The sequence below is a fragment of the Eupeodes corollae genome, chromosome 1 (assembly GCF_945859685.1).
Source record: "Eupeodes corollae chromosome 1, idEupCoro1.1, whole genome shotgun sequence".
NCBI classification, from domain to species: domain Eukaryota; kingdom Metazoa; phylum Arthropoda; class Insecta; order Diptera; family Syrphidae; genus Eupeodes; species Eupeodes corollae.
In genome coordinates, this window is record NC_079147.1 from 141,016,462 (window position 1) to 141,039,942 (window position 23,481).

General features: G+C 38.2%; 1 protein-coding gene across 1 annotated transcript in view; it reads right to left on the bottom strand.

Annotated features, from left to right (window-relative positions):
- LOC129945193 (uncharacterized) overlaps positions 1 to 22,949 on the bottom strand; it is a 95,727-nt gene extending 72,778 nt beyond the window's left edge. Inside the window, exons 1-2 of the mRNA XM_056054854.1 lie at positions 22,921 to 22,949; positions 22,578 to 22,792 (exon numbers count right to left, since the gene is read on the bottom strand). Coding sequence (XP_055910829.1) covers positions 22,578 to 22,792; positions 22,921 to 22,949 — 244 coding nt within the window. The remainder of the gene's footprint in view (positions 1 to 22,577; positions 22,793 to 22,920) is intronic.
- Positions 22,950 to 23,481: the final 532 nt, after the last annotated feature.

Here is a 23,481-nt window from a genome sequence, read left to right on the forward strand (position 1 = left end):
GTCCGATTCGTAAAATTGAAAATTTTGGAATTTCCCGACGTTTCAATGTCCCTAGAGTCGAAATAATAGATTTTTAGATTGATGTATGTGCGTGCGTGTGTACGTACGTTCGTACGTCCGTACGTTCGCGACGTTTCTTTCGTCCTCCATAGCTCAAGAACCAGTAGAGGTATTGACTCAAATGAATTTTGTTACACAGATAATAAGGCAGAAAGATGCAGAAAGGGCTCTGAAGAAAATTTCGTGGATGGTTTTTTTTACCATAGCAGTTTGAAAAAAGGTGAAAATTTTGGTTAACCCTAAATATCTTACGAACCAAAAACGCTAGAGACTTGACTTAAATTTTGTATAATATATTTTAACGTGATATCAAAGAAGTATATTTTTTGAAAAAAATGTATTCAATGGGTTTTTTTATAAATCAAAAAAAACTTAAAAAAAAAATTGTCACCTCCAAAATTTAACGACTAAAATATGATTTCATTTCCAAAACAACTTTGTGCAACGAAGAATAATGCTTTTGACATCTGATAACGTTTTGAAAAAAATCGAATTGACAGTTTTTTTTATAAAAACTAAAAATCTAAAAAAACATTACTCAAAGTTGGTAAAACTTGAATATCGATTCAAATATCTTTTCAAAAACTTGATACTTAGGCTTCACACTTATATTTTCTTATAAGAAATATTGTTTTCAACATTAAAACACATTTTGAGAAAAATCGAACTAAAAGTTTTATTTACAAAAAATAAAAACCTAAAAAAAAAATTAATAAAAGGTGGTAAAAATTGATTTTGGACTCAAATATCATTTCAAAAAATGTAGATATTGGCTTTAAACTACTTTTTTCTTTCAAAAAATATTGTTAACATTAAGTGAAATTTTGAAAAAAAAATAAATTAACAGGTTTTGTACAAAAAATTAAAAACCTAAAAAAAATGTATCAAAAGTTGGTAAAAATTTACTTTCGACTCAAATACCTTTTCAAAAATTAAAAAATATTAGCTTCAAACTTATTTTATTTCACAGAAAATATTGTTAAAAATCCAACACTCCGTTTTTTCATACAAAAATAAAATCTACAAAAAATAGTACGCAAATTTGGTAAAAATTGATACGAGTACATATAGACAAACATTTAAGCAAGACAAATCGCCAGACGGGATGGGAAGTTATCAGTGTGGGTAGCGTCCCAGCCACATTTTCAATTTTAGTTTACTTACAACATTCGAAACTGCAATGTGTAATTCTAACATTGACTTATCTTCTCCACCATACTTTGATAATAAAATGTGTTTCTTAAGACATGCATATAATTTTAATGTTATGGCCAAGAATTTAGCTCAAGTATGAAGATAAGGGTTTGCCATTATGTTTCCGGGGAAGTGACCATTACGAATGGCTCAAAAAAATTCTAGCCGAGGGGCAGAAATATTTTCAAAGATGATAATCATTTCGCGCTTATCTACGTAGGCAATCGACAACACAAAAATAGTCCGGTGGGAAGCAAGGTCGTCCACATAAATATCCTGCAATTCCAGTACTCAAAAATCATTGATAATGGCCCTATAGCATTCGCCATTGACGATAGCATTATACTTTCTTAATTAAGGGGCAAATGGCTTCTATTACGCCTACGCGCCATCGTGTACGGTTTCCGGAGATGTGTTTCAACTCCCTCCAACTTTTGCCTAGTGACGCTGTCTGTCCTGCGTCATGTGCTTCTCGGTCATCCAGCTCTTGTTCCTATTGTGTGAGCGGATTCCACTGCATTGCTTGGCCTCCAATGTAGTCGTTGCCTTTTCGAATGTCCAATCCATTGCCACTTATGTCTTCGTATTATTAGGTTCCTTGCCTGTCCTTCTATGAAGGACCTCATTTGAAATACGGTTTGGCCAGAAACTAATTAGGATGTTAAGAAGACATCTATTCACGAAAGTTTGCAGCTTTGTTGTAACTGCTGAAGTAACCTTCCAAGTGCTGCATCCATAAGGAAGCACAGATTTGACATTTGTGTGAAACAGTCGTAGTTTTTTTCTTAACCTAATAGAGTTATTCCTCCAAATTTTCGACAACGTACCGAGCACCGTTTTTGCTTTGACGATGCAGCAGATGACGTCTTGTTCGGTTCCGCCTTCGATGGAGACGATACTTCCAGAAAAATATTTATTTGAGAGGATGGTCGTATTCCGAGGCTTGTCATTTTTGTTTTGCAGGAATCCATGATCCATGAGAGAGTAAGCAAACATCGTCCGCGTTATCCAATAGCTTTAAATAGGATGTCAAAGTCCAGTGGATCCCTCCGCTACTTGACAAAGCTGCATGCTAAATGTTTTTGGAAGCCAATTCACGGGTCCGTAACGAAAAAAAATGTGTTTACCAAACGTCTCCCTGAATAAATTAATTGTTGAAACCACATCTTCAGGAAACTTCAGGGATCTTCAATTTATGAAAGAAAAGGTTAATAATCGTGGTTGTATTTATACCTGTCACCATTGAGTGTAACATTCTGGCCATCATTGTTTTTGTTTCAACCAGTTGTGGATGTGACGGTTTCTCAACATGAACATGAGGATTGGCTTCAAAGCACTTAAAATTTAAAATGGCTTCAACGGCAATCTTGTTTTGAGCCATTCCACCATATCTACGCCTTGATAGGTAACCCTTTGGCTCCAATACTTAAAATGCCACACTAGTTTGAAAATATTTTACTTGACAGCTAAAAAAGGGTTACCAAATTATGTTTCAATCCGTCGAAAAAAACAAAACACCGTGACTCTTGGCATAAAATTCCCACTAATGAAGAATTCCTACACGATATCACTAACACTTACCACATCATACAACACACTTTCCTAATAACTTTAAAAATTATTTTTAATTTGTTTTTATTTGGAATACAACAGAAAAAAAAACACTTAAAACATAACATTCCAAAATTTTTGGAACTTGTTCACTAATAAACCAATATAATGAAAAATGTTGTATTATTCTTTTACAACATTACTTTAAATTCTATAATTTTTGATTTCCATTCAAATTTTTAATGCTTGTCCTTAAAAATGTGAACATAAACGTTTTTAGTTCCACTCAACACAATAAAAAAAACTGTGTTCTTAAGAAAAAAATAATAAAATAATCGATTATAATGAAGAGAAACCATATGGCCTTGATTATCTCTTAATTATGCATTTTTTTTTTTAATTTTGAAGTCTTCACAAGTTGTTATTTTGACAAACAGCCAAGCTACGTCGACGACTGTAGAAAGAAATATTTAAGCGGTTTTCTTAATAATGCGTTAAAAGCACTATTAATATTCACACATAATTAGACATTTTAATAAACCACACACAAAAAGAAAACATAACAGAAAATTAAAAGATGTTACTTCTTAACTGAGGAATTTATAAACGTACCTTCTTGAATAAACATTTTGACAATAAAAATAAAAAAGGAAAAGAAATTTTCTTAACACTAATGAAGAAGTCTTTTAGAAATTTAAAAACATTCTATTCTGAATTCACATTAAACTAATCAAAATTAAGTAAGTAGAAAGTAAAATGAAATAATTTTGTATTATTCTTTAGGTGATTGTTTTACTAAACAATACATACCTATTTGAGTTAACAGGGTTAATGCAGTATCATTTTATTAGATTGTTTCCAAATCCCAATATATGTGAATAATTGCTTTCAATAACTCCCCCAAAGGGATCGAGGCGTTTCCTTTTTATATTACACCTACATTGAAATTCGACAACCAAATATGCAAAAGTTGGAGTTTTAGCTATCGTTATAGAAACCCCGTTTGACAACCTCCCATTGGGACTCAATCCTTTAGGAATAAGTTCTATCATCCCTATGGTTCACCTTTTTATGGATGTAACCAAGATCTCCAAGACAATTGTTTAGTTTGTATAACTTCAAAAAAATTACACCATCACTGCGTACGTTCCCCTTGCACGCCTTCAACCTAAGACCATCAGATCCATCTTCAAACACCCCAAGGACCCATTGCCTATCGACCCGACAACCTTTGTTTAACTTTCGTCGGCCAAATTTACTTTCGTCAATTTGAGCGTCGCGTCCAGACCCATCTTCTTTGACACCAAATTCTTTATTCTGCAAGAAGTGGTCAACGATAATCACTGCAGTTACTATACCAATCCACGATGATTCTCGTTGACGCACAACTTGGAGAAGACGTGAAGTCTTCAACCATTACTGTTGCTTTGACTTACCCCTGTTTCCGAACATCTTTAGATCGCCAACTTCTTTTCGTAAAACTTGTTTCCAAGTCATTTTGACATAGTATTGTCCAAGAACGCTTGCACTTGCCATTTTGATAAATTTTAAATCCATTCAAATAATGCAATATCATTCTCCTAAGATTGAGACATAATATTCTTTAAACGACTGCTTTTGTTCAAACTCTGTCAAATTAAGACGAACATGCGGTGGAACAGAGCCCTTATTGTGAATTTTTATGCATAAAAGTGAAACTTTTAAAATTAACTAAAATAGTTCTTAAATTGTGATAATTATTACTAATTTGCTCATATCTATCGAATGTTGTACCCGTGGCATGATGGTTAATGCGAAGGACTGTCAGCTTAAGGTTTTGGGTTCAATCCCTGCCCTTGCCTTTTCACCTTCAGTAGTAGAACTTCCAATTGTAATATATATCTTTACGATGAAAATGTTAATGACGGTCTTCAGGTCAATGAAAAAATAAACGTCGTGACAACATAAATAATTTTTTTTTTCATTGACCTCATTAACATTTTCATCACTTTGAAAAAGGTCACTTAAATCAACAACTATATATCTTTACGTTAACTTTAATTTGACATTGAATTCTTTTAATTTTTCGATAAGTTTATTTTGACATACAAAGGTTGGCAATACTGTTTAAAGCTGAATTTAAATTTTGTTCTTATTTAAATTTGATTAATTCTATTATTTTTATTTATTTAATTATTTTTTTTTAAATAATTCATTTTTATATTCGCACATTCTTCGCCTTCCAAGTTCTTGATTCCGGAGCCTTGTTCTGCAATCATCTGAACATGTCCATTCTAGTTTTGCGAAGTACCACTATCTAATTTGAAATGTAAACAAAGTGGAACAAATAATAATGGAACAAATAGAATGACATAAAGTAGAACAACAAAAATTATTGCACATAAACAAGTCAAGAATGCAAACAGTTTTACATATGAATGGAAAAGTTCCGTTATCCTTTTGCGATTCTACTACGATGCGTAAATTGATCACTGGTAAATGATCATTCCATCAATTAGTTATAGTTTCCTCTCGTACTCGTGCTCGTGTCGTTTACTATCGTTCGCCGTCGTCATTTGTGTTAAATTCGATTTGTTCATTTGTTTAGTATAATTTTGATAGAAGTTAATTGTTTTGTTTTTTAGTATAATTTTGATAGTGTTTAATTGTTTTTGTTTTTCTTTATTTTAGTGTATTAAATATAAAATATTATTTATCGCGAGTGTTAAGTGGTTTTTATATTATACCTTGATTGATGGTAGCAGACGAATTGGGTAAGTGATTCTCTTTTTGTTTATTTATTTTAATCAAGACATTTTATTTGTTACTGCGGGCGGTTGGTTTTAAAAAGTGTATTGATAAGTTTAATTTTTAATTAATTATTTCGGGCGATTAGGCGTGATTTTTATTTTAATAATGTGTGTGTATTTAATATGTTTAAATATGCATATGCCTTTTTCGGAACTGTACCCCCTTTTTTTGCTAAGGAAAGAAAATGCGCCGCGACAGAGTTGCATTATGTTAAAATGCTTTATGCAACAGTGCTTAAATTTCTATGTACAATGAGTGTTTCTAAGAAAATTATATAATTTGTGATATGAAATATTTTTGCGTGGTAATATTCATGTAAAATATTAGTGACGTCATTAATTGAATTTTATTTATTTGGAATTGATATTAGATTTGGACATCGCGAGTTAAGTTTGAATTTATATTTTCAATGGTGGTATGAATGTTATGTATGGCTGGAACATTGGTTTCCATGCGCTCTACGTGGCTCAGCGATCTTAGTCATTGCACTTTTACCCATATGGCTAAATTTACGTCGCTGAACAGCCCGTACATCACGTTGTTCCATCTTCTCCTCCACTCCCTTTCGAGGCATACGGGACCGTAGAACACACGAAGAACTTTTCTCTAAAACCGCTTTTGTCATAGGCCATGCTTCTGCACCCTATAGCACGACGGGAATGATGAGGGTTATATAGCGACACTTTGGTCCCTTGAGAGAGAACTTTACCAAAAAAACAGCGGTTAGCAAGAGTTATTCTGCGTTTGGTCTCAGCGCTGGTGTTGTTTTCTGCGTTTACAGCGGAGCCTAGGTAGACGAAGTCCTTGACTACCTCAAAGTTACGTCTGTCGATGGTGACGTTTTCACCAAGATGTCGGTGTTGTATGTCCTTTCTTGACTACAGCATATACATTATTTTGCCCTCATTAACCGTTAAACCCATTTTTGCCGCCTCTGCCTCAATACTCAAAAGCCACATTGACATCACGCTGAGTTCTTCCGATTATGTCAATGTCACCAGCATATGCTAGTAATTGGACAAATTTTTGAAAGATAGTGCCTCTAGTATTGACGTGTGAGCTCTGCACTATTCTTTCAAGTACGATGTTTAAAATTCGCAAGACAACGCATCACCTTGTCTAAAACCTTTTTTGACATCGAAAGGTTCTGTTAAGTTGTTTCCAAACCTCTATAGAGCAGTGTGAATTCTCAATGGTCATTCTGCACAAACGGACGAGTTTGGCAGGGATGCCAAAACTAGACATGGCTCTATACAGCTCGTCTCTGTACATGCTGTCATATGCTGCCATGAAATCGATGAAAAGATGGTGGTTGTCGATTTGGTGTTCCTGGGTTTTTCCTAGGATCTGCCGCATTGTGAATATTTGATCAACTGTGGACTTTCCTGGTCTATAACCACACTGATAAGGACCTCTCAGGTTGTTGAAGATGACGATGACGTTCACATATTACGACAGAGAACATTATATAGGCGATGTTAACTTAACATCGACTGATTCCTCTTAGGTTGGTGCAGTTGAGAGGGTCTTCTTTTTTCGGGATCGGGCAATCAATACTGAGGTTCCATTCATCGGGCATGCTTTCTTCCGCCCATATCTTACAGATAAGTTGATGCATGTTCCTAACCAACTTATCATTCCTGCTTTTAAACTTCACAACATCTTCGACAGCACGCTTCTCATCCCCTCTCTTTTTCCTTCTGAAAAGTCGGTGTTTCTCTCGCCTCTTCTGCTCTTAGAGTTCATGAGAAGCTCTCGTCCTTTTATGCATTTTCCTGCCGATATTCCCCATCAAACCAGGGGTTCCTTGTTGGTGGCTGTTTGAAACCCAACACATCAGAGCCGGCTTCTTTGATTGCATCTTGGCAATGTTGCCACTGGTTTTCGATACATTGTGTTGGCGGCATAGAACTTCTAGAGAGGTTAAAGGAGGGTCGGAAAAGGATTTGACTATCTCTTGCGATTGTAGCTGTTCGACGTTGTACCTTCTCCCAGCACCGTCCTGTTTTGGCTTGGGTCTGGAGACCCGAAGTGCTACCTTGGCTACACGGGGAGCCGGTTAGAACAGCTTCTTATAGGCCTGGGCTCCGAATAGTTCGTAGAAGCCCTATAAGGTGTTCACTAAGTAGTTCAACCTTACTGGAACTGTAAATAGATGCCACCGTTGATTCCATCTCGAGAATTCGTCCGCTGCCGTCTGGATAAGGAGATGTGCCTTAGTGGAAACACCTCTCCCTTTCTCTCAATCTCCAATTGAGGTACTAGGCACCCGATGTTCACCGCGGGGGGGTGAGAGTAGGAGTTGATAGACAGAGGTGGGTTTTGAGAAAAACCTGTGGACACTTGTGTCCTCTTGTATGCACATGTGTACTATTTGAACAGTGGACCTAATAATATAAATAAATTAGGTGGCGCAACAGTCCGTAAAGAACCAGAGCCTAGTGACTTACAACACTCAACCATTCCTTTGTGTGCGAGCAATTGCAGGGATAGAGGGGACCTACAGTTTATATGCTGAATCCGAACGGCTTATTTAAGAAAGAACTTTTTCATGACAAGAATTACTCTTGGATAATTTGTCAATTCTTCGTAAAGGGCAGTACCCGTGAAAAAAAAACTTTAGGTGGTGGAGTGGACCTACAGTATGCAAAATCCGAACAGCTAATTTGAGAAAGTATTTTCCATGACAAGAACTTCTCTTGAGGCAGCGATTGAGCAGGAGACCTCTTGGTGCTACATTTCAACACAGACCTGGGTCTCCATCCAACTCAGTCTCTTGCTAGCTGCCATAAGTTTGATGAGGTCGTCTCCCACCTGCGTAGACCACCTGGGTTGCGGCTTGCCTCTACTTTGCCGTGCAGGGATTGAATTCGAAGACATTCTTGGCTGGAACGTTGATATCCATTCGCCATCAAGGTCGTTGCACTTTTATTCTTATGACGATCATTGTCGCTTTTAAGCCCATATGTACATCTTTTCGTTTTATCTTCACCTTTACTCTCTATCTATGCAGATTGGACCGAAAACCACCTGAAAATTTGTTCTATCGAAGCATCCTAACACGCTCTCAAATGTCTTTGGTCCAGGCCTCAGTGTCATAAATGAGACCCGGGATGATGAGTTTCTTTATAGATAGTGACTTAAGATGCTCAAGGGAGGACTTTACTGCTTCATAGAGTTATTTTCTTTTTGATTTCAGGTCTGTTGTGTTCGTCTGAATTTAAAGCGGTGCCCAGGTAGAAAAAATCCTTATGTATAGCTGTCCATGGTGACGTTTTCTCTAAGACGTCGTCGTTCGATAGTCTATTTTGATTACAGTATTTACTTGGTCTGACCTCGTTGACCACTTAAATATCTTTTTCGCAATTCTCTAAAACGCGCCACTGACATTACGCTTTGATTTTCCAATTATGTCCATATCATCAGCGTATCCGAGTTACTGGATGGACCTTTGTACCATTGTGCCCTTAGTGTTGATGGATGAGACTTGCTCCATTATTTTCAGAACGAAGTCGCATAGTAGTGCGTCGCCTTATCTTAAAACCTTTTTTGACATCAAAAACATCGCTGAGATGTTTTCCGACCTCAATAGAGTAGCGTGCATTCCATAAACTCTTGTAATTACTTGGATGAATTCAGTATATACTGACAGTTATAAAGTAAATACTTAAATTTACAATCTTCTATAGATGTTATGGTATATAGCTACTGTAACATTTTACTTTTAGTACATACTTTCGTTTTATGCATATCACCCTATTTTAACTATGTTAAAATTTACAATGCTTTCCACTTACCAACAAAATCAGAATCTTTAAGACCATATGTTTTGATAAATGACTGGAGATTATAGCACACATGCTGTATAACTTTTAAGATCAAAACCAATCTATGAATAAACATGCGGTATAAGTTTCCACCTCCTATACTCGGTCTTGACTTTCTTTTTTATGGAAAGATGTTTTCGATGAATCTTTTACTTCAATAAACTATAATGTAACTGACGCAACATGATGAATTTGAAAGCCCAGCTCCTCCTGATTCATAAAACAATAATGTAGGTATACATTTCCACTATTAATTCTCTATAGATTCACTGATGAGAGTGGTCCTCAATCATTGGGTGCTCTTGTAATTTATTGCACCTTCACCTAAAAATAGGAGTGAAATTTAATATTTCAGCATCGTAGACATTAAGAAAGGTTTTAAAAAGTTACAACTTACCATGGATGACACTAACTACCAATGACAGTTTGATGATGGGATGCACCCAATCCCAGTGGCTAACATAGCACCGACAAAGTCTTAGAATTGGTTTCAATTTAAATTCCATGTTATGCTATGAATGTTTTAATTAATAGCAAGTCACGCAGACGCGACGACGCACAGTACACAGATCCACTTAAGTTCGAACAGGAGAATTCCATTGAGAGTCATAAACAAAGACACGTCTGGCTGTCGTTTCGTTGATCGTTGTAACCGATTTCAATAAAAAGGGATGAGAATTTATGAATAGGTGGCACAAAACCATTAGGTAAACTATTCAACAAGAGCATAGATACAATTAGAAAGATATGACCATACAAATGGACACATATCACAATGGGAACGAACAACGGAACGGTTTAGGTACTATGACAAAAGATCTACATAGGAAACATAGATATACCCATAATAGTCAAGTCATCAGGTGTATTGTGCTGTGCATGGTCCAAATGCGTCCAGTTCAGCTCATTAGTGACATCCTCAGAGGTATTCTTGAAATCGATTCTTGTTTGTCGCGCCACTGGTAATAAAGTTCCGCGTGGTAACTGTCCCGCCTTCTCGGTATAAAAATATCGATTTCTTAGACATTCTTGCCTTGAGAATGTAATTTTAAAATTGATTCTTTTACATATAAATATTTCCGTGGTGCAGGTGGAATGATTTGTTTCTTTTCTTAATAAATAAGTTGTAGCAGTTTACTCTTTGGAACTAATATGCGAAAAAGAGAGTCATAGTTTTTGAAAATAAAACCATTTCTAATAATTAAATACCTTTTAGTATTGTTTATTTATTGATACAACTTTTTTCTTTAAAAGCTAAGTTAATTGATTTTCTACTTCATATTGAAATATTCACAATATTTTTAAACTTAAAAGTAATCAATTATTATTAAAATTTAAAGTAAACGTTAACTTTCAGGTTTTCGGGTTTTAAACGAGTTCTGCCCCGTCTTGAAAAATACCCACTAACTGGGCCGATGAGGCTAGAACACATACATGTTTCGCGCAAGAGAAGATGCATCTGGTAATAGTTTTTATCGTGCTTTCCGATAGATTATTAGATCAGACTTTCTAGGGCGAATATCTTCTTCAATATATACCTTACTTAATAACTTAAGGTGGCGCTTCAGTAATGTGTGAACTAGGGCCTCACCCAACAAACTTCTGCATTTAGCTCGGTCCTAGCTAGATGTCTCCAGTTTCGCACTCCAAGTTGGGTGAGGTCACTTTCCACTTGTGTGCGCCACCTAATCCGCGGGTTAGCCTACTGCGCTGTCCGGTGGGTGTGAATTCGAAGACTTTCCGGGCCGGAGCATTAGTTTCCATGCGTTCTACGTGACCCAGCCAACTTTTACCCTTCTGGCTAAGTCTACGTCGCTGTACAGCCCGTACAGCTCGTCGTTCCATCTTCTCCTCCACTCCTCTTCGATGCATACGGGACCGTAGATCACACGAAGAACCTTTCTCTCGAACCGACCCAAAGTGCTTTCATCCGCTTTTGTCATAGGCCATGCTTCTGTACCGTATAGTCTTATATAGAGACACTTTGGTCCCTCGAGAGAGTACTTTAATACTCAATTGCTTTCTTAGCCCAAGGAAACAGCGGTTATCAAGAGTTATTCTGCGTTTTAACTCAGCGCTGGTCTTGTTTTCTGCTTTTACAGCGAAGCCTAGGTAGATGAAGTCCTTGACTACATCAAAGTTACGTCTGTCGATGGTAACGTTTTGACCAAGACGTCGATGTTGTATGTCCTTTCTTGACGACAGTATGTACTTTGTTTTGCCCTCATTAACCGTTAAACCCATTTTTGCCGCCTCTGCCTCAATACTCACAAAAGTTCTATTGACATCACGCTGAGTTCTTCCGATTATGTCAATATCATCAAGATATGCTGGTAGTTGGACAGACTTTTGAAAGATAGTGCCTCTAGTGTTGAAGTGTGAGCTCTGCACTATTCTTTCAAGCACAGTAAAAATCACATGACAGCGCATCACCTTGTCTAAAACCTTTTTTGACATCGAAAGGTTTTGTTAGGTTGTTTCCAACCTTTATGGAACAGGGTGTATGCTCCATGGTCATCCTGCACAAACAGACGAGTTTGGCAGGGATGCCAAAACTAGACATGGCTCTATACAGCTCGTCCCTGTATATGCTGTCCTATGCAGCCGTGAAATCGATGAAAAGATGGTGGGTGTCGATTTGGTATTCTTAGGGTTTTATTCCAGGATCTACCGTAATGTGAATATTTAACCGACTGTGGACTTTCCTGGTCTAAAACCACACTGATAAGGACCTATCAAGTTATTGACGATGGGCTTTAGACGTTCACATAATTACAGGAGAGAAGATTTTATAGGCGATGTTAAGTAGACTGATTCCTTTTTAGTTGGTGCAGTTTAGAGGGTCTCCTTTTTTCAGGATCGGGCAAACAATACTAAGGTTCCGTTCATCTTGCATGCTTTCTTCCGACCATATCTAACAGATAAGTTGGTGCATGCTCCTAACCAACTTATCTCCAGCTGCTTTAAGGAGCTCGGCATTCAAGCCATCCGCTTCAGCGTCTTTATTAGACTTCGGCTTAGATATGGCAATCTTTACTTCGTCTAAGTCGGGAGGACGGGACGTCGTCTATGTCGAATGGATCCGGCCTGACAGCGGAGCACTGTTCGTCGTCGCCGTTATACAGTCTGCAGAAGTGGTCATCTCATATAGCGGTTCCGCTATGATGTTTCCACTTTCGTCTTTGCAGCCTTTGGTTCTAGGTTAATGGACCTGTAAATTTCGTTTCGCCTGTTCATAAAACTTTCGAACTTCATTCTTGCTTTAAAACCTCTTAACATCTTCGACCGCACGCTTCTTATACCCTCTCTTTTTTCTTCTGAGAAGTCGGTGTTCCTCTCGCCTCTTCTGCTCATAGAGCTCATGAGCAGCCCTCGTCCTTTTATGCAGCGCCGCTTTGCGTGCCTGTTGTTTGGCTGCATATGCCTGCCGACATTCCTCATCAAACCAGGGGTTCCTTGTTGGTGGCTGTTTGAAACCCAGCACATCAGAGCCGGCTTCTCTGATTGCATCTTGGCAATGTTGCCACTGGTTTTCGATACATTGTGTTGGCGGCAGAGAACTTCGAGAGATGTTATTTGTATCTCGGTCGGAAAAGGATTTGAAGATCTCTTGCGATTGTAACCTACAATATACACTTTAAGTTCTCTAATTGCCGGTGATGTTGGAGTCGACATAATATTTTTAAAAATACTCGAACAAAAAAAACTCCAAAACATATCATCGCTGTAAACAACAGAAAGAACTCTGTGTTGCAGGCCTTGATGGGCAGATCAAAGCCAGTTCCACCTGCAAGTTTATTTTGTTTAAATTTTTGTACATCCTCTTGTAATATCTTGGTCTTAAACCGAGGATTCATCATGGTGCCGGTTTGAGCCCAGCGTTCCTATAAATTAGAGCGAATCCTCAGGTCGATAAACCTGCAAGCTTTTTGGCGAACTGGGAATAATCATTTCGTCGAGATTACTTTTTTAGCACCACTCGAGTACAAACTTCTCAGCGCTTAACTCCTTTCTTAGCAATTTAAATCTTTTTAAGATTTTTCAAACTTTCTTAAAGGAGGAGCCACTTTTCATCCACCAAACTTGTGATGGAGTTTTGCAAATCACCTTATGTTGTATTTTGTGATTCCTTTTGTTGAGAACAAGGAGTTTTTCTTACATGGAATGTACAATAGAATAGATGCAGCCGACGGAATCATTACTCTCTTCATGACGTTGAATTTTTCGGAAGCTACAGTGATTCTCCGAAATTGCTCGACAGTCCTTTTGGCTTTTTGAACAAGGCCTTGACATTTCTTGATGCTCTTTTTGACAACTTGGTTTATTGTGTAAGCACAACAGGAAATATGACTCCTTCCATTCTACTTAATTGCAGCCACAACGTTTACAGTGCATCTGTTGTAACAGCCACAACTCTTTCGGCAATGTTAATGCCTGAATCTCATGAATTTGGTGATAGCGGTTGTCGTGCTTTCCAATAGATTAATGGATCGGATTTCTTTGGTTGTATTTTTACTTCAATAAACCCCTTAAATTTTCTGATTTGCGATAATGTTGGAGTGCATATAATATTTTTGCTCTCATCAAAAAAACTTCACAACATATCATCGCTGTTGGCAGCAGCAGGATGGTCTCATTGAATCCAGTTCCTCATGCAAGTTTATTTTTGTTGTTTTCTATAGTACATTGGTCTTAAATCTAGGATCCACAACAGTGCCGGTTTGGGTCACAAAATTCTTCTAAATTGAAACAAATCTTTGGGTCAATACATCTTCAAACTCATTCGTAAATTCCTCAAGCGTTAGATAGAGTAGAAATTCATCTAGTCGCAACATCAGCAACTACTTTTAAAGGTGAAGCCGACGCGACGGAATCATTTGACTTTGCATGGATTTATTTGTATATTCCCTCTGAGATCACCAGTGGACCTATTACTACGAAAGCCATACTGTCGGTCATTAAGAAGCTTCCGTTCTTCAAGATATTTCTTGAGCTGATAATTAATCAGCGTTTCCATGACCTTGGAAAGAAGGGACGTAAGTTAATTCGGTCGATAATTAGACGGTGAGGAAGGTTCGCCTTTTTTGGGAATAGGCTGGACAAATGCGGTTTTCCATCCGTTCGGAACGAGACCTGAGGAGTAGGACAGATGAAAAAGCTTACGCAGTGGTTTTGCCAGCGATGAAGAACACCTCTTCAGAACAATAGCGGGGATACCATCCGGACCAGCAGATGTATGTATGTTAAGATCTTTTAGGACTCTCGCTACAGTACGAGTATGAAAAAGATTTGCCCCATAGAATCATTAACAAGTACAGGCGGAGTCGTAACAATCACTGGCAGTGTTGAATTGGCGGCGAACTGCCTAGCAAAGAGATTTGCTTTCTCTAAAGAGCTAACAAATGGAGTGTCATTCACAACGAGCGTAGGAACCGGGGAAGAGCAAGAATTCCTCATATTTTTTTTACAAATGACCAAAAATTTGTATTGCCTTTGGGACATTTCAGTATTTTTTGCCGTAATTTTTGGTCATGTAAAAATTTGGTCCGTCGAATATGGGCGTTGCAGGCCTTCCTGGCTTGCTTGAACTTATTCCGGTTTTCTGTGAGTTACACCTCTTAAATCCGGCAAGGAGGCTTTTTTGTCAAATTTGTTTTCTTCCAATTTCTTCTTCAGTGACCATGATCTTTGTTTTCTAAAGTAGCCATTTACTATGAGAACGTTGTCAAGCGCAGTGGAAAGGTAATCTCAGTTGGGCAATATTAAACTGAAGCAATAGTAAATAAGTAAATATAAATGCATGATGATATAAAAAAGGTATAACTATATTTTTAAAATGCTTAAAGATTATAAATGAAAACATTGAACTTTTCTGAAGCATTATAACAGAGAAATATTTTAGTGTTTCATTAAAAATGTAAAGGCTTCATAAATTCTCATGAATGCCAATCTCAGAGACAAAACTGCTACGGCTGTGCTGGTGGTGGCAGCAACTAGCGACGAGCGCGGCGGAAACAGAAAGTATTGTAGTTATGGAATTGAATTTCAGTGTTACCATTCTGCTATCAACATACAATTAATTTTTAGAACTTAAAAATCCGATTTTAACCCGTTGCTTAACGTTGCAAAAGGATATCAAAAAATATGCTTCAGTTAAATATACATCAGTGTAGTAAATAATAGTGATACAGGGTCTTAAGGCTGAAAAGAAAAACACTGATCAGGTAGCTAAGTATGCTATCAATAATTGTAATTTAAGCTGTAATAATATGTCGGGACATGTCGTCACCTCAGAGGCAAAGTGAAATATTTATATAATTTAAGCACCAATTTTCGTCTAGAGTTTATGCGAGGAGCTAAAAGTCATCGAACGAAAAATGTAAGCCAGGCAAGGCTTTAAACCCCATCTCGACTACCCACTATCAATTGCCGATTGAAGCCACCAAAACTAGTTCTCCTGCTTCATCCTATCAGTTTGGTCCCGTTGGAACACAGCCCTACTGAACCGAAGGAGCTCTGCTCCGCCTTGTGCCATGACGTCCCGATTGTACAGGAGTCGCCTATCCACGGTTCGTCGTCTGACGTGGTAGATTAGCGGAACTGCCAATCTATCCTGTCTTTGGTGGAATGAAAATTGTCACACAGGACAACCATAAACGATCATCGGCCGTATGAGGGCCATGTAGCAAATTGCCTTTACTCTTGGGTCAAGCCGTTTCGTCAGTTGCGAAGGCTCCTCTGGCCCTGGTCAGAGTAGCATTTATATTTCTGTCGAAATAAAAATACTGATCTAACCAGATACCGAGGTCCTTCATTACCCTTTTGCTCGCTAATCGTTCCCCTGAAGATCAACGATGACCATCTTGCGCCACTTCTTGCACGTATCCCTCGTGGCCCTAGCCAACGGAGTCCGAAACAGAATTGTCTCCGCCTTCTGGACATTTATTTTCAGTTTCCAGTTGTTGCAATATCGCTGAATCTTGTCGAAATCACGCTGCAATAGAATTCTCATAACTTCAACCTTTCGGGCCGTTCTGTACGCAATTAGATCGTCGGCGTACGCAATTGCCTTTGTAAGACTACCTTTCAGATCGCTTGTGTAAATGCTGAAGAGAATCAGCGAATTCACCGCTCTCTGTTGAAGACCATTTTTAATTAAGAATGTTGTGGTAGAAGTTACATTGCCACTTTTGACAACAAACTTTCTACCCCTAAGCATATCATAAAGTATATACAACAATGGTTTGCTTATGCCAAGCCTGCTCAGTTTTAGGTAAGGACCCTCTAACCATACGTGGTCAAAGGCCTTTTCCAAATCAACCGGAACAGCGCCTGTGCATTGTTGTTTTGATTTATTTCATTGGTTATCAGAAACGAGTTTAGACGCAGCATGAATTGTGTCATGACCCGCCTTGAACCCGACCTGTATATCCGGAATTATTTTATTGTCCGCAGCCCACTTAGTCAGAGCCCTATTGATGATCTTTTCGAAAACTTTATTGATACTCGGAAGATCGACCGAACATTTGCCGGTTGGAGTTGTCCTTTCCCTTTTTAGGGAGAGGATGAACCACAGCGGTCTTCCAATGCATTGGATAATATGCATTATTCAGTGCATTATTGAAGAGCGTGGTGTGAATGTCAATTGCCTCCATAGGTAAATTTCTTAGTACAACGTTCGATATACCATCGACACCTGCCGACTTTTTGTTTTTCATTGAGTTGAAGAAGCGCTGAAGCTCGACGTTCGTCACTAACAAGGGACTTGGTCCCTTTTGCTCGGTGATTATGGCTTTTTCCAAGGAGTCGTTATTGAACGGCATGAAACCGCTGTTCTCAGATCGCCAATGTGTGATATCATTACGGAGGTCAAAGTGATTAAGTAGGGCTCTGTTTTTCAGGTCGTGGTTGGGGCGAATGCTAACATTCACTTTTTACACTTGTTGGAAAGCAGCTATCCCTTTTTTCTTCGGATCTTCATAATATAAAAGCCATCGTCAAAGATGGCTTCTTCGAGATCTATTTGCGCTGTCCTGAGAACGTCTCTGTTTTCTTCGGTTCTTTGGAGTTTCAGACACGAAAGGTCATTATCGTTTTTTTTTTCCTGAATAGCTTGTTGATTTTAGGGAATATACTAAAGTCACTGGAATTTTAACTGACCGGATCTGGCGGTCCCAGTACTTGTTAATTGATAACCTGTAGTTCTCCCTAATCAACAGATTGACATTTTTTATTGACGACTTCAGTGTCCTAACCTCCAAGTCTTGTGGGTCTGTAAGTCGTCTGTACAAGTTTTTGAGTCTTGTCAGCAAGCCACTCTTGTGCGTACGCAGTGCGTCTATAGTCGCATTCGTGTAAGCGTCCATTTGGTCTTGTTCTTTGTACTTTGGGATTGTCCGTTCCATCGTTAGTTTTATTGTTTCGTCCATCTGTTGTAAATGTTGGTCAATTTCTGTTGTTTGGTGGGGCTATGTCACTCGAACGAAGTTTTCTCGCTAAGGCGTTGTTGAAACAAGGCCAGCGCATCTTACTGTAATTGTTAGACTGCGTTGAAATTTATTCCTCCAACTCGGAATCTGTAGTCCGTAGTGATCACTGTCGTACTCAACTGCCTGTAAGTAGTTTCGAGTGTGATTACCTACTTTGTCTGTAACTGTCAGTCTGGTGTCGTATAGATCAAGAAAGGAGCCGCTTCTTGGATACGATGGCTTTTTAGTTGCCAGCAGGTCGAACAGTGCAACGCACTACGCATCATGCTATTGGTACTACATTTTGATAACAAAAAAAGACTACTCATGGTTAAATTATAGACCAAAGTAAATATGTTTGCAAGTGACACAAAACTCTAAACGTACGTGAACTTTCAAATCATTAACAAAATAACAAAAATAACCCATTACTTAAAAAAATCAAATTATTTTTTTGATTATCAGAAAAATTTCAAACTTAACCAGAAGAAAAAATGCTACAAAAGGTCACACTAAATGACAAGAAAAGTGATGTCTACTAAACACTAAAAGACTAGAAAACATATTCATAGACGAGGAGAGGTGGACCACATTTGACCCGGAGGCATGGAAATTTCCGCATGGCTTTAACTCCAACCATCACAAGAGAGACTCAACAATTGGCCACAGTTCAATTTCAATTCTCAAATTGGCACATGGACACATATAGCTCTGCACATGCGTGGCAACCTCTGGCTTTAAAGCTGTTTTCTCCCATCATTTGATTATCCTCGAATCTTCGATTCTTTTTATTTTTTTAACTTAAAAATCATAGTCTTGGTGATGATTCCGCATGATCCGAAGAGGATAGAGGTGCAGAACAATGATGTTGCATCGTCTGCAGGTTCCAGTCATATGTGTGGTGCATAGGTACACCTCAAAAGTCATTAGTACGGATTTTCCTCGCACATATGGCTTAAGACTAGACTTACATAGCTGGAGCTCTGGTTGATTCGAAGTTTTAAACAACATTTGTTCGCCCTTCGGCAGTTATCTCTCGATGCGGATCGATGAAATTTATTTACTTTTATCTGAGTGAGATGATTTGGAAATAGCGCGCAATCGCATAATCACACAGGTGAACGATTTTGGAGGGGTGATTGTAAAAGCAAGCATTTTAACCTTTTTGCACTCAACATGTGTCCAGTCCATGTGATATGTGAATGCCATTTAGTTTGATTGAATTGGTAATATTTCGAACTGCAATGGTAATGCTTTAGGCAGGAAACTATGTGAATGGAATGTGTTTTGTGGCTTTGGCATCCCAATTAAAAAGGGAAACAGGGTGGACTCGTATATTGACAATTAATTTTAGAAGGTTAAGTTTTTTTCAAAATATAGTGATGCAAGTAGAAGTCAAAAATAGCAAATGCCAAAGGATCTTCATAAGGAAACTATAGAGATTCAGATAGAAGGTATACAGAAGTTGTCACTTCCGAAAAATAACACCACCAAAACTTCTTCATTAGTTGAACCATTTTGAATCTTTTTACTCCAAAAATTCTTTCAACCGGTTGTCTAAAAAAGTAGATGGGAAGAACCGATCAACTTGCTATTGCATATTTATTTCCCTAAAGGCTCTCGAACTATTAGTAGTTTTCAAATAAACGTAATTGGAAACGGAAAAAGAAAATTGAAAATGCAGCTATTTCGCCTTTAATAATATTGGCTCTGAGTTTTTCCAACGTCGACTTGTTGGCATAAGCCAATGACATAACCGAGCCCTAAAGAAAATAGTCTCACAATGTCAAATCGCACGAACGAAGCGACCAATCAACTGGCTCATTTATTAGGATAACAAGCTTTTAAAACCACTTATCATCCAAGTTCTTACATTCGGGACAAAAATAACCGGTAATTAAGGTGCGATAAAGCTGGTCATTCCCAGTAACGCTACGATGGTTAACGTTAACGAACAAATTTTGCTCAATAACGCCGCCACCAGATGTGATGATTGACCCTGCCTATAACGCATATTTTGCTTATTGACGAGTACCATTGAGCCTAAAAATGAGCTTATTAACTTCCCATAGGAAGTTATTGTAATGAGTCCGATTTGTCAAATCGAAAATTTTGACATTTCTCGACGTTTCAAGGTCACTAGAGTCGAAATAAAAGATTTTTAGAGAGATGTCTGTGCTTGCGTATGTACGTACGTTCGCGGCGTTTTTTTCGTCCTCCATAGTTCAAGAACCAATAGAGATATAGATTTCGTGGGTGGTTTTTTTAACATAGCATTTTGAAAAAAAGGTGCAAATTTTGGTTAACTTTAAATATCGTACGAACCAAAAATGCTAGAGACTTGAATAAAATTTTATATAATATATTGTAACGTGATATTAAAGAAGTATATTTCTTTAAAAAATCCATTTAACGGTTTTTTTTTTATAAATCAAAAAATTTTGTGACCTCCAAAACTTTACGACTAAAATATGATTTCATCTCAAAAACAATTTTGTGCAACGAAGAATAATATTTTTGATATCTGATAAAATTTTGAGAAAAATCGAATTGACAGTTTTTTAAAAACCTAAAAAAAAATGTATAAAAGTTGGAAATAATGATTTTCGACTCAAATATCTCTTCAAAAATTTGAAATATTGGGTTCAAACTAATTTAATCTTATAAGAAATATTGTTTTTAACATTCGATAAAATTTTGAAAAAAAAATCGAATTGATAGTTTTTTTTACAAAAAATAAAACTCTAAAAAAAACAACACTAAAACTTTATTTCACAGAAAATATTGTTTTCGATATTCAGTAGGTTAGGTTAGGTTAACGTGGCTGCGGATTAAAAAAAAAAATCCACACACTTAGGCCAAGAGAAAGACCCGTTGTGATACCACATGAATCTAGAGAATTACTTCTAACTAGTCGAACCATTTTGAGCTTTTTATAAAGCGAAGAAGATATTTGATATCCTTTTTAGCTAGTTCACTGGGATTATCAAAAGAGTAGTCCCCCAGATGAAGTTTGCGTCTGAGTGAAAGAGCAGGGCAAGTGCATAGGAGATGAGAGATTGTTTCCTCTTCTTCTTCGTCCATGCAGCCCCTACAGAAGTCATTTGAGGCTACGCCAAGTCGTATTGCGTGTCTGCCTATAAGACAGTGTCCCGTAAGGACACCTATTAGGGAGCTAATATGAAGTCTGCTTTGAGATAACAAGTCTTTAGAGCGCCTTAGGTCCAGTGAAGGCCATATGAGTTTTGTGGCAGTGCATGTTGGTAAGCTGTGCAACCTAGAATTTGCTATCGCAAAAGCTGTTTCTTTTAGCATAAGTTTACATGTAGCTATTGGTATACCTATCTTCTCCCTTTCAGGTGAAATAGGTATGACGGTTCCATTTTTAGCGAGTTCATCGGCTCTACAATTACCTGTGATGTCTCTGTGGCCCGGCACCCAAAAGAGGTGAATGTTAAATTGCTGCGCCATCTCCATAAGAGACGAACGACAATCGAGGGCCGTTAAAGATTTGGTCGAGACACCGTCAAGGGATTTGATAGCAGCTTGACTGTCAGAGAAGATGCGGATATCAGAAGTTGATATCACGTTTTCTCTTAGCCTGGAGAGAACCTCTTTGATAGCTGAAATTTCCGCTTGAAAGACGCTACAATGATTAGGGAGGCGGATGCTTAGATTAAGCTTTTCTGAGTACACACCATCCGTATAAAAATGAATACTTTTGTTATCCAGGAGTATTTTGTCTTCCCATTCATCTCTGGATGGAATGGATACCTGGAAGTTTTTTCCAAATAGGGGTTTAGGAATAGTGTAGTCTATGTACTTTGGTATAGAACCAAAGAGGTTCAAAATGATGGAGTGCCCCACATTGTTGTTGGTCCATTGAGATGAGGCGTCGAGTCTTATCGCTGTACTCGCTGCCACTTGTTTACTGAAGATTTCCAGGAGTGTCGGATGGAGGAGAGTGTCTAACGCTGCTGAGGGTGTGGTTCTCAATGCCCCGCTTATGCAGAGACATGCAGTGCGCTGAACTCTGCTGAGTATGTCGCAGTATGTGACTTTCTCTAGTGCAGTCCACCATACTGCAACCCCGTACATAAGTTTTGGTCGGATGACCGATGTGTATGGCCAGTAGGTTGAAAACCCCATTTCCTTCATATAGCTTTCTTGCAAAGGAAAAGAGCTACTGTAGCTTTTTTAACTCTTCCCTGTATATTGGATTTCCAACTTAACTTTTTGTCCAATATCAGACCAAGGTATTTGGCTTCATTGGTAAAAATTAGTGGTATACCTTTTATTGAAGGAGGTACAATTACTGGGATCTTGTATTTCCGTGTGAAAAGGACGAGGTCTGTTTTTTTAGGAAGAGCGCACAAGAGCGGATCCGAAAGTTCTGGTTTAATCAGATTTTTCAGAGTCGCCCTATATTTTGGCCAATCTGTTTTCTTATAATTCCGGAATGGGATCGGTTTTGGGGTCCCTTCAATATGTGAGAATTGGATGTATCTACGATCGGAGAACGAGTTCTCCTTTGATACTCTCCAATTCAATATTTTATTTGAGAGATTTAACGAGACAAGAGTCAAATCTAAAACTTCTTGCCGATTTTTTGTGACGAAGGTTGGTTCACTACCTACATTACTTACTACCAAATTACTTGTTAGAATAAAATCGAAAAGAGACTCACCTCTGTTATTTATATCGGTACTACTCCATGTAGTATGGTGCTCATTGGCATCACAACCGATAATTAGGTTTGTTTTCTGTCTTGTTGATTCAGCGACCGTCTTCTCAAGAATGGTACCAGGCAGTTGACCCTGGTGGTCGTGGCCCAAATATGCTGATACCAGCCAGTAGGTATGGTTGTCTATCACCATACTGGCTGTGGTGACGTCTTTATCACTGAAATGAGGGGGTAAAAATACATTTAGATTACGTTTTACTAGTATGCAGGACCTTGGGTTACCTTTTCTTGTTACATATAGAACGTAGTAGCCAGGAGTTCTCAATCCTCGAACCAGGGATTTTACAATCCAAGGTTCTTGGATGAGAACGACATCTTCTCCAATTTTTGTCAGGCGGAGAAGAAGGGAGGCCGAAGCCGTTTTAGAGTGTTGGAGGTTAATCTGTAGTATTTGCAGCATCTTGGCTACAAATAGGCAGATCAACCTCCACCGCTGTTAAATCCAGCTCATCCAGATCAGATGAAGAGGAACCTAATAGTTCATCTTCTTCCTCACTAGGAAGAGCTTTGTCGATTGAGTCATCGGTCTCCATTAGGGATAAACCTTTGACGTTTTTAGGAGAAGACTGTGCTGCGACAGAAGAGGGGCCCACCACATTCTTATCCACATCCAAGGATGGGAGGGTGATGATAGCACTGGGACCCCCTACGTCTTGCTTCACAGCTTCGGAAGAAGACTGTACTGCGACAGAAGAGGGCCCAGGTAGATCATCAACAACATCCAAGGATGGGAAGGTGATAGTTGCAATGGGACTCACTACGTCTTGCGACACAGCCTTCGAAGGAGGTTGTGGAGGCTCGCATGAAGCGTCTGCCTCATCTTTTTTATATACGCGGAGCGTGACTG